General features: G+C 35.7%; 1 protein-coding gene across 4 annotated transcripts in view; it reads left to right on the top strand.

Annotated features, from left to right (window-relative positions):
* The window catches only part of HIBADH (3-hydroxyisobutyrate dehydrogenase), a 111,173-nt gene that overhangs the window by 19,239 nt on the left and 76,803 nt on the right, over positions 1–15,131 (top strand). For all 4 annotated transcript variants that reach the window (XM_001499874.6, XM_014739146.2, XM_070264722.1 and 1 more), the window contains exons 3-4: positions 2,038–2,147; positions 4,876–4,997. In XM_001499874.6, the coding sequence (XP_001499924.1) occupies positions 2,038–2,147; positions 4,876–4,997 (232 nt within the window). The remainder of the gene's footprint in view (positions 1–2,037; positions 2,148–4,875; positions 4,998–15,131) is intronic.

Raw genomic sequence — 15,131 nt, 5'->3', positions numbered from 1 at the left:
TTTCATTTAACTTAAGTATTTCTTTGTAATTTGACAGGAAAAAATTTTTTTTCAGAATTATTTGTGGCAAATCCCCATTATCTATCAAAATAGATATGTTGAATGTGCCACATGGTGGATGCTAAAATGCTGTATTGCCTTTAGAATGAAACATTTAAAGAGAATATCTTTTTTTTTGTTTTAGGGTCTGAGATTTCTTTTGAGAAAAATTAGCCCTGAGCTAACATCTGCTGCCAATCCTTCCCCTTTTGCTGAGGAAGATTGGCCCTGAGCTAGCATCTGTGCCCATCTTCCTCCATTTTATATGGGGGATGCCGACATAGCATGGCTTGATACACAGTGCATAGGTCTGTGCCCAGGATCTGAACCTGCAGACCCTGGGCTGCCAAAGCAGAGCGTGCTAACTTAACTGCTGTGCCACCGGGCTTGCCCCAGGGTCTGAGATGTTTTATATTATCATTTAATGTTAATACACAAAGTACTAGGATACTTGATTGTCTGAAATTTTAAAGTATGATTTATGAAATTACTTGATGTTATAACTGCATTCATCTAGAATTTGATTTAGAAGCTGATAGTCTTTTATGTAAAATGGAAATGTAATGACTTCTAACTCATAATATTTAGGTTACACACTGTGTTTGGCTTGCCATTCTTTTCACTTTCAACAACTGCACATCAAAGACAAAAAGAAAATGTTATGTAAACTTTGACCACAAGAAAGACATTCCCATTCCCAAGATGCTTACATGTCACTTCACATTTCCTAGTAGAAAATATGTCAATTTCTAATACACATGTAAATTATTTTATGGGGAAATCTTCAGTTATCCTCCTGATAGTCCTTTGTCTTTTTTTTTTAATAGTTTTGTTTTTCAAGTTTGCCTTTTTTTTTTTTCCTGAGGAAGATTTGTCCTGAGCTAACATCCATGCCAGTCTTCCTCTGTTTTTTAGTATGTGGGCCACTACCATAGCATGGCAGCTAACAGAGTGGTGTAGGTCCATGCCCGGAAACTGAACCTGGGCCACCAAAGTGGAGTGTGCTGAACTTAACCACTAGGCCACCAGGGATGGCCCCGCTTTGTCTTTTTTTTAAAGAGAGAAGAGCATTTAGAGGAGCTTTTGTGATACTTAGGGTGATGGATTCTTTCTATTAAAGTTTGAGCCAAGGAGTGAGCTCCTGGTCTCCTCTGACCTCTTTGGTTGCTGACTGGCTGGCAGGTGTATCAAGGTGTATACTGTATGAGAGAGAACAGGGGGTTGGGGGAATGTCAGTGAGTGTGCCTACACCCATGCACACATGCACATATGCAGAGGGTGGACAGAGTAGCTTTCCTGTACAGTGTGTTTGTGGTCATCATTAAAGCAGAAATGAGGGTTGAAATGAGGGCATACCTCGATGCCTTATTTATATGTCTTTCTTGCATATATAGTTTCCACATGAGTCCTGGTAACTCACACTCTCAACTTTCATGGTGATACTCACAGTGCAGTAAGTGCTCATGTCCTTGTCCTGACCTTTTCTTTTTTCAAACAGGCTTAATTTTTTTATTCTCTTGAAAATAGAGACAGTAGGATGATGGTGATTGGGGCTTGAGAATTTACTAGGGGATTTTGCTGCCCGTGAAATCACTGGTGAATCCTGTAGTTCGGCTCCCAGCTCTGTCGTACTAGAGTGTTTTTTAGTCAAAAGCATCTACCAAAAAGTGTGCTGTTTAAGGATCTAAGTTGGAGGAATCCATGAGAAGTGTGTCTGTTCCCAGGACTGTTCAGTTTTGCCCTTTCCGCCTCAACTCACTTCACACTTTTTAAAATAAACAGTACATTTGATTCCATAGAAACTGCATCTGTATGTGTATAAGGAATGGACTCTCTATTTCAGGCAATAAGCTATTTTTTTTGTCATTTGGAAACAAGGATTAGTTTTTATTCAGTCACTTTTATCGGCATGCATAAAAAGTAGATCCTACTTGTGCTCTAGAAACTGCTTATATTTTAATTTAAATAATATATATACCTTTGCGATTTTTTTTAAAGGTAGTGTCTTCCCCAGCAGATGTAGCAGAAAAAGCTGACAGAATTATTACAATGTTGCCCACCAGCATCAATGCAATAGAAGCTTACTCTGGAGCAAATGGAATTCTAAAGTATGTATTTCTCGACTGTGGATATTTTCTTACTATGATAGTTCATGAATTTCGCATTTGTTAGAACTATTAGGAAATTACAATGATGTTTGTTAAACCTTTCTACACTGTTTTCTTTTTTCTTAAAAGTGAATAGGGGCTGGCCCCGTGGCCGAGTGGTTAAGTTCGCGCGCTCCGCTGTGGCAGCCTAGGGTTTCGCCAGTTCAGCTCCTGGGCGCGGACATGGCACTGCTCGTCAGGCCACGTTGAGGCAGCGTCCCACATGCCACAAGTAGAAGGACCTGCAACTAAGATATACAACTATGGACGGGGTGGGGTTGGGGAGATAAAGCAGGGAAAAAAAAAAAAAGATTGGCAACAGTTGTTAGCTCAGGTGCCAATCTTTAAAAAAAAAAAAGTGAATGGTATGGTTTCTCTCATTGAAAGGGTTTATTTTTTCGCTGAAGTCAAATATATGACTTTTGGGAATAAATTCTTTTCCTTCTGTTGCTTTCCTATAACTCTTGCATTAAACTTACGCTTTCATTGGTAACATGTTTAAGAGACTTTTAAAGTTTGCATTTTAAACTGTACAAATGTTACAAGCATAATTGTCTTATGGTTTATAGAAATTCGGGAAAAGGTTTCTATGAAAAATAAAACCAAACATTGGAAAGAACACCATTATTTAACATTTTATTATATAATAAAAAGTTATTGTATGTCCTCTGGGTTAGTACATCTGTCGTGAGAACTTTGAGAAGTTGGAGTTAAAGGTTAGCAGTAGCTCTGTAAATAAAATATGATTTAGGTCAGAGTTTCCTAGCCAGTGCCTAGCTTCCCTTGTTTTGAGAACCTTTTGGTTAATTGCTGCCTATTGCCAAACCCTCGTGGTTATGTTAGGATGACAGTGGTTGAATTCCCAATTTACTCTTCTGGTCTTACTGGTTCCTGTTCTAACTTGTTTTTGTTGTTGAATTTCAGCAAAGAGCTGGAACAAGCTGGTAGGCCCTGTAGAAACGTGAAGGGCTAAAAGAAGGGGTTTAACTTCATGATCCTGTAGTACATGGGATTTGAGGTTTGGGGAAGTTGAATTGCTTTTGAAAACTAACAAACTTGGAAGCAAAAGACACTTGGATATTAGGCAGAAAACTGATAAGATAAATGTTTAGATTTCAGGGAAGGTTGAGAGAGACTCATTTTGGATGGGGCCCTGAGGCCCACAGTCTGTGTGGTCCTGAGGCAACCTAGCTGTCTCATTACCTGGTCTGTTCCAATTATGGCCGTGCTTCACCTCTCAGGGAAAAGTTAGTAAAAACTCGTGTGGAGACAAGAATACTACATTTATTAATATCCTTTAGTAAGGAATATGGTGGCCGGCTACCAGAGCAATTTTGTCTAGGGAGTATTTTGAAAGAGTTTGCCTTTGCATTGAATCGTAATTTGCTTCTCACGGGTGGTTATGTATTTTCTTCTGGGTTGGTATCATTTCCCCACACCCAGTGCATGTGTAAGTTTTGAGAGATTTCCCATTTGTTTAAAGACTTAAGATCTTAAAAATATTAATATCAAAGAAGACTGGTAAACTTAATTCTTACTTTTTAGGTTACATAAAGTGAAACTCTGCATTCTGAGGTGATCTATAATAGAGTATGTTACTTCTTTTCTGGGGATTATGACAATCATTGCTTTTGGGCCAGATTGATTTGTATGTCTGAAAGTCTTGTTTAAAGCATTTTGTGTGCTATTTTTTTCTATAGAAAGATTTTTCTTTTCTTTTTTGTAGTTTTTAGCAATGATTTTCTGTTTTCCCCTCCAATATTTGTATTTATTTAGTTCTGATTTTCCAATCATAATTATGATTAAATGGCCTCTAAATTAGTTTATCTGTAGTAAGAACTTTGGGAAGTTTGAATTAAAGGTTAGTCATAGCCCTTTAAATAAATTATAATGTAGGTCAGAGTTTCCTTGCCAGTGAAGATAGGCATAGATTATAGATAATAAGGAAATCATGTAGGTATATAGTCTGTACTTACAGTACAAATAAAAATGTTTTACTATAAGAATGCCATTTAAATATGTAAAATATGGTATATGAAAAGACTGTTTCCCCTTTTTACCAATGTGTATATATAAATTTACCATAAAGAACAAAAAGACTTTGTCTATGAGATTTCCAGGTCCATTCCTTTCTGCCTGTTTGATGTTTTATTTTGTCTTTAAAAAGTTACAATTATTAAAGAATATGCCACCCTGAAGCAAATGACTAAATTTCAGTTGCTTATGTTTGTGGAAATGACATGGATATGTGAAATTTGCAATATGACTTGTTAAAGACAAATAAATTACTTTTTAAAGAGACCCAACTACTTTACAAACAAAAATTTAAATCCTACCAAACAGCCCTTTTAAAGTTAATAGGTGTTTTAAATTGCTTACATCTTGGCTTACTTATATTATTATGGTTAGTGTGTATTTCACCTGAAACCAGAATTTATACCCTGTAGTTTATTAGATTATTTTGGTTTGTTTGAAAGAGTTTGGGTTTACTTTGAACTATAATTGATCTGAAAATGAATTTGAGATTTTGAACCAGTTCTAATGTTTTTAATATTAAACCAAAGACTTCTTTGATAGGTGGCAGCTTTTAGCAGATTCTGATTCTATGAGTAGTTGCATGAAATGTTTATTCAGAGTTGTAAACCATATTTTTAAAAGTATAAAACTATATTTTTATTTATTTGCTTAGAAAAGTGAAGAAAGGCTCACTATTAATAGATTCCAGTACCATCGATCCTGCTATTTCAAAAGAATTGGCCAAAGAAGCTGAGAAAATGGGAGCAGTTTTCATGGATGCCCCTGTTTCTGGTGGTAAGTGGTAGCTAAGATATCTGTATACCTATTTCTGTTTGTCAGAAGTAGCAATTAGGGTTTTGTGGTACCCAAGATATATCCAGTTATTTTTAGACCTATTACAGGGTTCTCAATTCCCTCATTAAAAATAAAAACAAAACAAAACTGATGTGTGTTATTTAGTACTTTCAAAATACATTGCTTGTTCTAAATTCAGATAAAAGGTTGTCACAACTTTGAAGAGTTGTGAATTTTTGGTGAAAATTTCTGTGGGTAGGGATAGATCAATTCCTAGAAAATTTAACTTTTTAAAACAGATTCAAGAAATAATTAGCTTGAATAATCATGTAACTATTAAAGAAATTGAATAAGTGGTAAAAAGAAAAAATCATTTCACAAGGGAAACATTAGGCCCAGATGATTTTACAGATTAATGTTAACAGAGTTTCAGGACGCAGATCACCTCAATTTTATATGAACTTTTCCAGACAATAGAAAAAGAGGAAATGCTTCCCAACTCATTCTACAAGAACTATATAATTCTAATATTTAATCTAGACAGAAACATTATGAGAGAGCAAAGTTATAGGTCTATATCAGCATGATATAGAAGTAAAAACTTTAAAAAAAGTATCTTAGCAAACTAAATCCAATCATGCATAAAAGAGATCAAACACTACAACCAAGTTTGGTTTATCTTACATATGCACAGATGGTTTAATATTAAAAAATCTATAGATATATTTCATCACATTAACATACTTAAAAATCCTATGATAATCTCAGAAGACAAGGAGACCCACTAATAAAATTTTTTTTTTTTTTTTTAAGATTTTATTTTTCTCCTTTTTCTCCCCAAAGCCACCCGGTACATAGTTGTATATTTCGTTGTGGGTCCTTCTAGTTGTGGCATGTGGGACGCTGCCTCAGCGTGGTCTGATGAGCAGTGCCATGTCCGCGCCCAGGATTCGAACCAACGAAACACTGGGCCGCCTGCAGCGGAGCGCGCGAACTTAACCACTCGGCCACGGGGCCAGCCCCCCCACTAATAAAATTTTAACAGTTTATTACTGTATTACATCTTAATAGTGGTATCTAGATATTTTGGAATGGCAGGATTATGCGTATTGTGATTTGTCATAATATCTAAATTTTCTAAAATTAGTGAAATCAAATACCACACACACACACACACACACACGGGTCCATAATTATAGCAATATAGCAGTAGACAATGGAATAGCAATTTTATTCCAATTACATTAAACTTGATTTTAGGCTTTGAAATAAAAAAATAACAAAATATAATCATTTAAATCAGTTTCTGTTTTTTCATAAAGAACCTAATGGTCTTGTTGCAAAGGTGTCTTATATCCAAACATTTTTGTATATAGGTGGAGGTATAAATAATTGTTAGCCACTCTAATTATTATATTGAATTGGTTAAGTAAAATTTAGGTGTAAAGATTTACAATGTGGTATAGACACTTTGATCATAAAATACTAATAAGCATCTTTAAGCTTGCTGTTGGTGTGGTTTTTTTATGGAATAGAATTAATAAATTGAACAGTTCTTTTCTTCAAGTGGTTCTATAATTGAATTTGAAAATTTATATAGTGCATATGATCTTGCTCTTGGTTGATCTTCTTTTGCTTCATGAGTATAGCCTGAAATTATCATTTGATAATGAAGAATACCAATTTTATTTTTAAACATTATTTAACTTTTCAAATATAGTCTTCTGTGTGATAAAACTTTGAGATTACCCTTGTTCACAGTGAGCTATTTTTAAACCCTGGTTTGTAATTTTAGGGTGCAAAAGTGCTAATTTATAATAGTAAATACACCTGAATCTGAACTATATTGTAGATTGAAAGCTCTGTGTAGAGTTGGTTTGTGATAATTTAGCGGTTGACATATGATCATTATGAGATTGGCCAGTGTATAATAGAAGCTTATGTTTTTCTTCTCATAGTTATTGTTTTTATATTTTTAATATGGTGGGCTAGAAATAGCTTCACTTTCTCAGTTAAAATAAAATAGAGGAAACTTTCCCTAAGTTAAATAGGCTGGTTTAAAATCATTATATTTTAACTAAATAAAATTAAGGAAAAGGGACCTGGGAAAAGCATGGCTTAGACACCGAAGGTGGGCCCACAAGTTTATAGGGTTCCATATATGTCATTCTTGAAATGTGGAATATTTGAGGTAATTTGAATAGAACCTTAAAAATGTTCCCCAATTTTGTCCCTTTCTCCACAACCCTCATCTGTTCTTTATCCTAGACTTTTTAAAAAATGCATTTACATGTATTTATTAAGAGATATTACATACAAATACAGTAGTATTCTAAAAATATAAATGGAAACATGTATTTCTCATTTTGTGGTTAGCTTTTTAAAAAGAGGTTTTTTAATCCAGATAAATTTAAAATTGTAGATTTTTGAGCAAGTGATTGGTTTCTTCAGTGCAGCCTTTTCCTCTACTTCCTGCTAACTATTTTTCTGGAAAGTAAAGTGAAAAGAATAATTACTGTATCATTTTGCCAGCCCATGGAGTAATAGATTGAAGGTTTCCCCAGGTTTCATTTTTTTATTTATTAGACCCACCCTATAGCAGCTCCTCCCTATAACAAATAATACCATTTTATTAAAGTTCTATATAACTTTTTTAATCAAAAGCAAGTGATGCTTATTAAACTGTTATAATTATCATCCTGAAAGCAATGTGAGTAGCTGTTTTACACTTGTTTAGTTCTCACTTTATAGTATAGATATTGCTTTCTAAAGTCCTTTGGTGTGCCTCAACAGATTTGGCATTTCCTTTTGAAGCTGTCAAACTGTGCATACCTTTACCAAAGCCCACATTATATTTATAGACATTGATGCTCTTCCTCCTGTAGAGTTTAAACTTTACGTTGAGTCTTGCCCTCTCTTGCTGCTGGGAAACTCTTCTCCTGCCACATAGAGAAGCCTGGACTAGCAGCTGGAGACGTGCTAACCACCAAGCATGCAAGTGAGGCCATCTTGACCATCCAGCTGCAGTTAAGTTCCCAGGTGACTGCAGCTGCATTAGTGACCTCAGGCTGACCCGCAAATGAACTTCCCAGCTAGGATAGTCTAAATTGCCCACCCACAGAATTGTGAGCAAATAAAGACACAAAGTTTTGGAGTGAGTGTTATGTAGCAATTGATAACTGATGAAGCCAATGTAGTTGATATTGCCATAATTATGTACAAGTGTTTGTGACTTAACATATCAATTAGTGTGCAACCTATACTTATTTAGTTTAAGTGTTATAAATCCTTTCTTGAAGGAGCATTATTGTAATGCGGTTAGCATGAAGACCAACTTTAATGCCAAAGCTAAGTTGCTAAACTGAAGTCTGGTTAAGCCAGTCCAGAAAAGAGGTAGGTTTTCTGTAAATAGGTCCTTGGCTTACGTCTCTATATTTATGATTACAAGGGAGAATCTTTGACTAAATGTTACCTAAGTAGCTACCTTGGTGAGCTGATATGAGATATACCCATATTTAGTAAGATTTGGAAAAGTAAGTTGATGAAAATTCAATAAATGTTGTTATAGTGTTCTCATGGACTGCTAGGGTTAAATAATGTGTTTAGATTTTTTTTTGCTAGTACGTCTAGCTTTTAACTGTCTTTTGTGCTCTTGGAACTGAATTTTATTATAGAAGGGACTTTAGGAATGACTTAATTTGACTGTTATTTTGTAGATAGCAGTTTGAGGTCCGAAGAGGTTAAGTGGCGTGCCCAGGGTTCTCTGCCTTGACAGCAGGTTTCAGGCTAGCCTCTTACTCTTCCACCTCAGTCTGAGGTTCTTCCCACACTCTGCTGGGCCTTCTTCCTTCAGTCCCACCCTTGTGGTGGCCTTCTCTCCTTTTCATAGAAGTTGCCTACTGTTAACTCCACTTCTAACAATTTCATCTACCCCAGTGGCTGGTCTTTGATCTTCTTTCTTGCTAGCTGACCTTTGAGGAGTGAGGGGAGGAATTGCTTTCTTTTCTAACCCTCAGAGGCTGGCTTCTAACCTGGAAGAGGCCTAACATTTCTGCCCCACGGTCACTGGAGAAGGAATGGTTGAGAAGCCATCATTCTTGAATCTGGATAACCCCGGAGAGATCAGCTCAGTCCTGTTGTGTTGACTCCAAACTGGAATATTTATTCTCTGGCTATCAGGAGCCTTTTATTCTGCAGTTTGGTTGGGATAGAACCGGAGATTTTTGGGTCCTTCCTGTTTGAGATCCAGCTGGCTGGTGTTGTTTAATCAAATAAACCTCCAGAAAAAGAGAAAGTAAAATGGTATTTTGACATAGCCCTCACATGTTTGAGTTTGACTGGGACAGAATCTGTTCTGAGTCATAAGGACTTGGAGTTGAACATGATTATACCTGAAAGCAGAGGGATGAGAGGATTGTTTATATAGCAATAATGGGGCAGTTTTCCATGTCCTTTTTCTGTGTTCCCATAGTATTGTATCTATGCTAGTGCAAGGACCGCTGTGTCAGGCTTATGTTTGTGCCTATTTCTTCCAGTAAGACTCTGAAGAGGGCAGGTACCATGTCTTTTTGAACTTACTCTCTCCGCGGTGTGTCTCCTGGTGGGCGTTTAATTCAGTATGGTTGACTGAATCAAGAATCTTCTATTTTTAAAATTCAAGATTAATGTTAAATATTTTGAGCATTCCTGCAGTTATTTCTCACTCCCGAACTGTTCTCTAGATTATCTATCTCCAGATTATTGATCTCTCTAAGTTAAGCTAGTTAACTGCCTCTACATTCTAACATCAGTCAGAAAGTAAGTATTTACTGTGTTCAAAATGTTATACAGTCAGGCATTACTTAACAACGGGAATACATTCTGAGAAATGCATTGTTAGGTGATTCTGTTGTGCAAACATCATAGAGTGTACTTACACAAACCTAGATGATATAGCCTGCTCCACATCTAGGCTATATGGTACTCATCTTATGGGACCACTGTCATATATATGGTCTGTCATATATATGGAGCTATTCTGTAAGGGCTCTGAGGCATCAACAAGCTTGGTAGGTTTGTGGAACATTTATCTTTGTATTCCCAGGACTTAGCAGGTAGTTTTGCTCAGTTTGTTAAATCACTAATAAATTGACTCCTCATATGTCTAATCCATGCCTTTAACAGTTTGTGGTTATCAAAGTAAAGTTAACTGGGCTTTATGTAAATTAGCACATGACACTGACCTCATAAGTTGACCAAGATGTCATTCTGTAGTTCGTGACTGTATTGTAACGTTAGTGCCATTGGGAATTGTGATTATGATCAAAGTGATAAAAGAAGTAGAGTAATATTCAGAACAACTTAAAGAGAAAGTCTTTGCGTTAGAAGTTTAGAATGTAGGAATAGAAACTATTAAAATGATTTGTAACTAGTTACAAAATGCAAAATAATGCAGTACAGCAGTATTCCCAATACTTAACAATTAGAAAGGAAACTCTTCATTAAGAGCATTAAGAGTTTGATCACAGGGGACGCCCAGTGGCCCAGCGGTTAAGTTCGCATGTTTCACTTCTCGGCAGCCTGGGGTTTCCCGGTTTGGATCCCAGGTGCTGACATGGCACTGCTTGGCAAAAAGCCATGCTGTGGTAGGTGTCCCACATATAAAGTAGAGGAAGATGGGCATGGATGTTAGCTCAGGGCTGGTCTTCCTCAGCAAAAAGAGGAGGATTGGCAGTAGTTAGCTCAGGGCTAATCTTCCTAAAAAAAAAAAAAAGAGTTTGATCACAGCAACATGGTAGGCATTGTAGAGGAACACTGTCTTTGTCCTGTCTGGGGTAGCTGTTAATACTTATTTTGACTTTTATCTTACATACACCTTTATGGATATTTAAAGAGAGAGAGCAACACCAAATTTGATTCCAGGGCAACAGGATTTTTAGTTCTGGAAATGGAAAATTTATGTTAAAGATCAATTAGGAAACTCATAGATGATTCCCAGTTACATATGAGGGGAACCAGTGAAATTTGGAATTAAATTTGCTAGTTCTTCAGTAAATATTCTTTAAGCAAGGAAGAAGGGAAATTGATTAGTTCATCTAATTCTCTTATCGCCTTTACTTTCACATTCTTCATTGTACTTCTGTTAATAAATTAAAAGAAGTTCACTTGGATATTAGGAAGAGCCTGGAACTTTTAGAGAAAGTAACTCTAAAAATGAAGGTCTTTATTTTTTCTTTAATGAAATGTCTTATACTTAAAATTATTGTATTTATATAATTCTCACAAGATTATATACTGTTTTCTGGTTATACATTCTTATCTGATCTTCTCTATTATGCTGACAGCACCTTGATTGCAAGGGAGATGCTTCATTCTTCATTTCATGCAGTAAGCATTTATTGAATACTTCCTATGTGCTAGGCATGCTCTGGGCACTAGAGTGAGGGTTTTAAAGATATCCAAAGTCTTCTGCCTCGTGGAGTTTATGATTTAGTGGGAATAGAGAGAATGGTAAGCACTTTGAAGGTAAAAAAGGCAGAGTAAACAGTTAAGGAGACAGAGATGAAGGGGAGGGCCCTTTATATAGAATGGACAGGATGCCTTCTCTGGGGAAGTGACACTTAAGCAGCAATCTGAATGCACAGGTTCAGGGGAGGAGTGTTTCAAGGGAGGGAGCTATTCTGTAAGGGCTCTGAGGCATCAACAAGCTTGGTAGGTTTGTGGAACATTTATCTTTGTATTCCCAGGACTTAGCAGGTAGTTTTGCTCAGTTTGTTAAATCACTAATAAATTGACTCCTCATATGTCTAATCCATGCCTTTAACAGTTTGTGGTTATCAAAGTAAAGTTAACTGGGCTTTATGTAAATTAGCACATGACACTGACCTCATAAGTCTGTGCCCTAATCTATTTATCTGTCTTGTGTAAATTACATCTTTATGAAAGTTGTAATTCTTCTTTAATGTTGAATGTTATTTAGTCACACCATTTTGGGTACATGCATTTTTTTTTAGTGTGGAGTGCGTCTGCTACCACAGGGTTAGTTCGAATTTGATCAGCTCTCTTGTATAATGAATGCTAGACATAAAGCAAATTAAAAACTATTGTTTGTGACTAATGACCAAATACCGTTCAGTCTGCTCTAAGGGCATAATTACAGCACTTAACTGTGCCTGAATAATTGAGGAATAAACTCACTGATTGCCTAATGTGTGTGTAGATTTGCACAGAGACCGTGAGTTGAAGTGACTCTGAAGTGGCACTTGTAGTCAGCCTGAGGCTTTCCATGCTGGTGAGCCTCATTGATTTCTGAGCTGTACTGCTTCAGTTAGGGATTAATGTCAAAATTAAATAATTGAGCTTGTGTGCAGGTGTTTGTGTAACGGTTCCCTCCCAGGAAACCAAATTTTATACTCTACTTGGCTGGGTTAAGTTTTAGTAATTTGTTTGAGGTATTCTTAGAATATGGAGTAGTCAGCACCAAACCGATTAAGGAGTTTCTCTTAGAGTACTAGACTTGCTTGCTAAATTCTTCAATGGAAGTCTCATACAGACTCCATTGTTGTTTTTAAAATCAAGTGTGCAGTCTTGGGCTTTACTGCTCACTGAACTGGATACCTACTGTTTTTCCACTAGATCTGTATCTAATTTATGGTAAAGGGACCACAAAAAACAAAAATTATTTATATTTTGGCACGTAATACCATTATAGTTAAGGGTCTGTTGGCATATCCATTAAAACATTTTCTTAGAGAGGTTTATAACTTGGCAATTTTACTTGGCTTTGGGCTGAAACTATTTGCTATTTCTGTCCAAAAGCAAATTCTTTTACCAAATTTTATATAACTGAATTTTATAATGTGTGGAGGGGGAAGGGCTATCAGCATAGGTCTTTTTTGGTGCTTTCACAAGCTGTTTGATTAGAGTAGTGTTGTTTGCAGCAGTTATTCTTACATTTTAGTCTGATGTCAGTAAGAGGTTAGTTTTTTTAGTGTTTTGACATAAGTTGGTTTAACATGAAGATAATTCATTTTCATAGGTTCTTCCCTTTAAAGAATTGTATTATTATGATGATTTGTAGTTCTTTTAAAATGATCAACTTATATTATTTATTATAAAAATTAGAAGTTCTTTGTGGCATTGGCTTTTGTATGAGAGACTCGAATTATTCTGTCTTGAAAAAACAATAAAATAAGCCTCTTCTTGGTCTGATTTCGTGGTATTTTGTCTCTGGAGGATACCTTTTGCCTGGGGTTTTCTCCAGTTTGCACAAGTAGTTTAGAAATGTTTGGTAAATAAATTCCAAGAATTTCTTTGAAATTAGTCGCAAAGAAGAGATGCCCATAAAAACTTCTTTTTTAGATTCTTTGGCATGCCTCAGACTTCCTTACAACAGTTGTCATAGACAGGAGGCCCTATGTAAGGTGTTAATGAGTTCTTAACATTTAGAGAAGACTGCTGACTCACTCCCCAATAATAATTTGTCTCCTAAGAAAATAGTAAAAAAATGAGTCAGAGAAGGCAAGGTGATCACTTCACTCAGAGTTTGTATTAATGCTCTCATTTATTGTTAGTAATAATTATTATTGCTAACAACAACCTAGTTTTTTCCTAAGAGTTTTACTCTTTTGCAGTTTGCAATTCCCTCTTCTCCAAATCTGCAGGCCAGGTTTTAATTGCATTGCAATTTCCAGTCAAGGTTGCCAGACTCTGTCCTAGGGTGGAGGGACACTGTGTTCTCTTCACCTGGTTATGTTAGAAAGTGCATGGATAAGGCAGGGGTCCTGCCTGAAGTAATCCCAGGGTATTTTTAATGTCCTTTAATTGCCATTCAGGATGTAACTCAGACCAGACACAATTGGGTCTGCGTACATAGTTCAGGACTGCCTAGCAGTGTTTATATAAAGGTGAAATAGATTTAGCAAACAAATCTCCTGAAGCTATTACTTACTTATAATTTATTTTTTGTTAACATCTATTGATTCCTAAGCACTGAGAAATTAGTTCCAGTATACCTTATGTATTATATGTCTTTATTTTGTTTTGCTTGTAATCCCTGGAGAGCATTGAGGGTGAAATGGGAGGAGGAAATGGAATTATGAGTTTGCCAAGGGCCGTGTCTTCATGATCAAACTGTTATCAGACTTATTTGCAGTATTCTAGATGTCTGATTCTCTTAAAGAAAGACAGCTTGATAATATTAACAGATAAAAAGTATATTAAGTTGAGTTTAAATCCTTCTCTGTATATATTTGCCCTGTGATTCTGTTTTTTGTTTTGCATTACTTTGGGTGCTTTAGTTGTGAAAATTTTCAATTTACATATGCATTTTATAGTAGCCATCCTCCCACCATGGCCAGTGGAGGTATGGCAGCAGGCTTATCTTCTCTCTTCTGACTTCGAGGGATTTTCGCTTAAGGTAGAAGGGTTTTGTTGATTTGTTTTGTATTTAGCTCAAGTTATCTCGGGTGGTATGAGAGATAGGGACTCTTTTAGAAGATTTGCACCTGACATCTTTTTTTATTGAGTTATTGACTGTTGTGGTCATCAGAATGCTTATCCATTGCAGTCTCTAAGAAAGCATTATTCTGAGGGAGTTTTTTTTTTTAATGAAACATAGTATGAAGCCAGGCATACAAATAGTTTTATCATTAATTACATTTCATTTCTCCTAATTTCTTATGTGTGAGGGTAATACTTATTCTCAAGTGGCCAACATTTTTAATGTACTATGTACATATATTAAAGTAGTAGAAAAATAGTCTTGGCAGACACTGAAATAGTTAATTGGCTTTTCCAGCCAAGATATGTTTGTAAAACGTTCTGAAAATTAAGAAGTGAGAGGGAAAGAATTTTTCTTTGCATTAATGCCATATTTTATTAACCCTTTACCTTAAGCTATAAAAATTTTCTTATAGCATTTTTTCATTAGATAAACAGAGGAAGAAGGATAGCTGATTTATTGTAATTATCAAATATCTGCAAACATTCACATAGTTAAAAGAACTATTTTGACATAAAATCCTGAGTAGAGATGAGATTTTTTCCTAAAAGTAAATGATAATTTTGAGAAAAGAATAAGAGCAACAGCATAATTCTGACTTTGAGATCTGTAATCTTTAATAGCAAACTTTTAAAAACAGCATTTAGAAATAT

Source organism: Equus caballus, chromosome 4 (assembly GCF_041296265.1).
Source record: "Equus caballus isolate H_3958 breed thoroughbred chromosome 4, TB-T2T, whole genome shotgun sequence".
NCBI classification, from domain to species: domain Eukaryota; kingdom Metazoa; phylum Chordata; class Mammalia; order Perissodactyla; family Equidae; genus Equus; species Equus caballus.
Note: the sequence above shows the minus strand (reverse complement) of the source record. Positions and strands in the feature narration are given on the sequence as shown.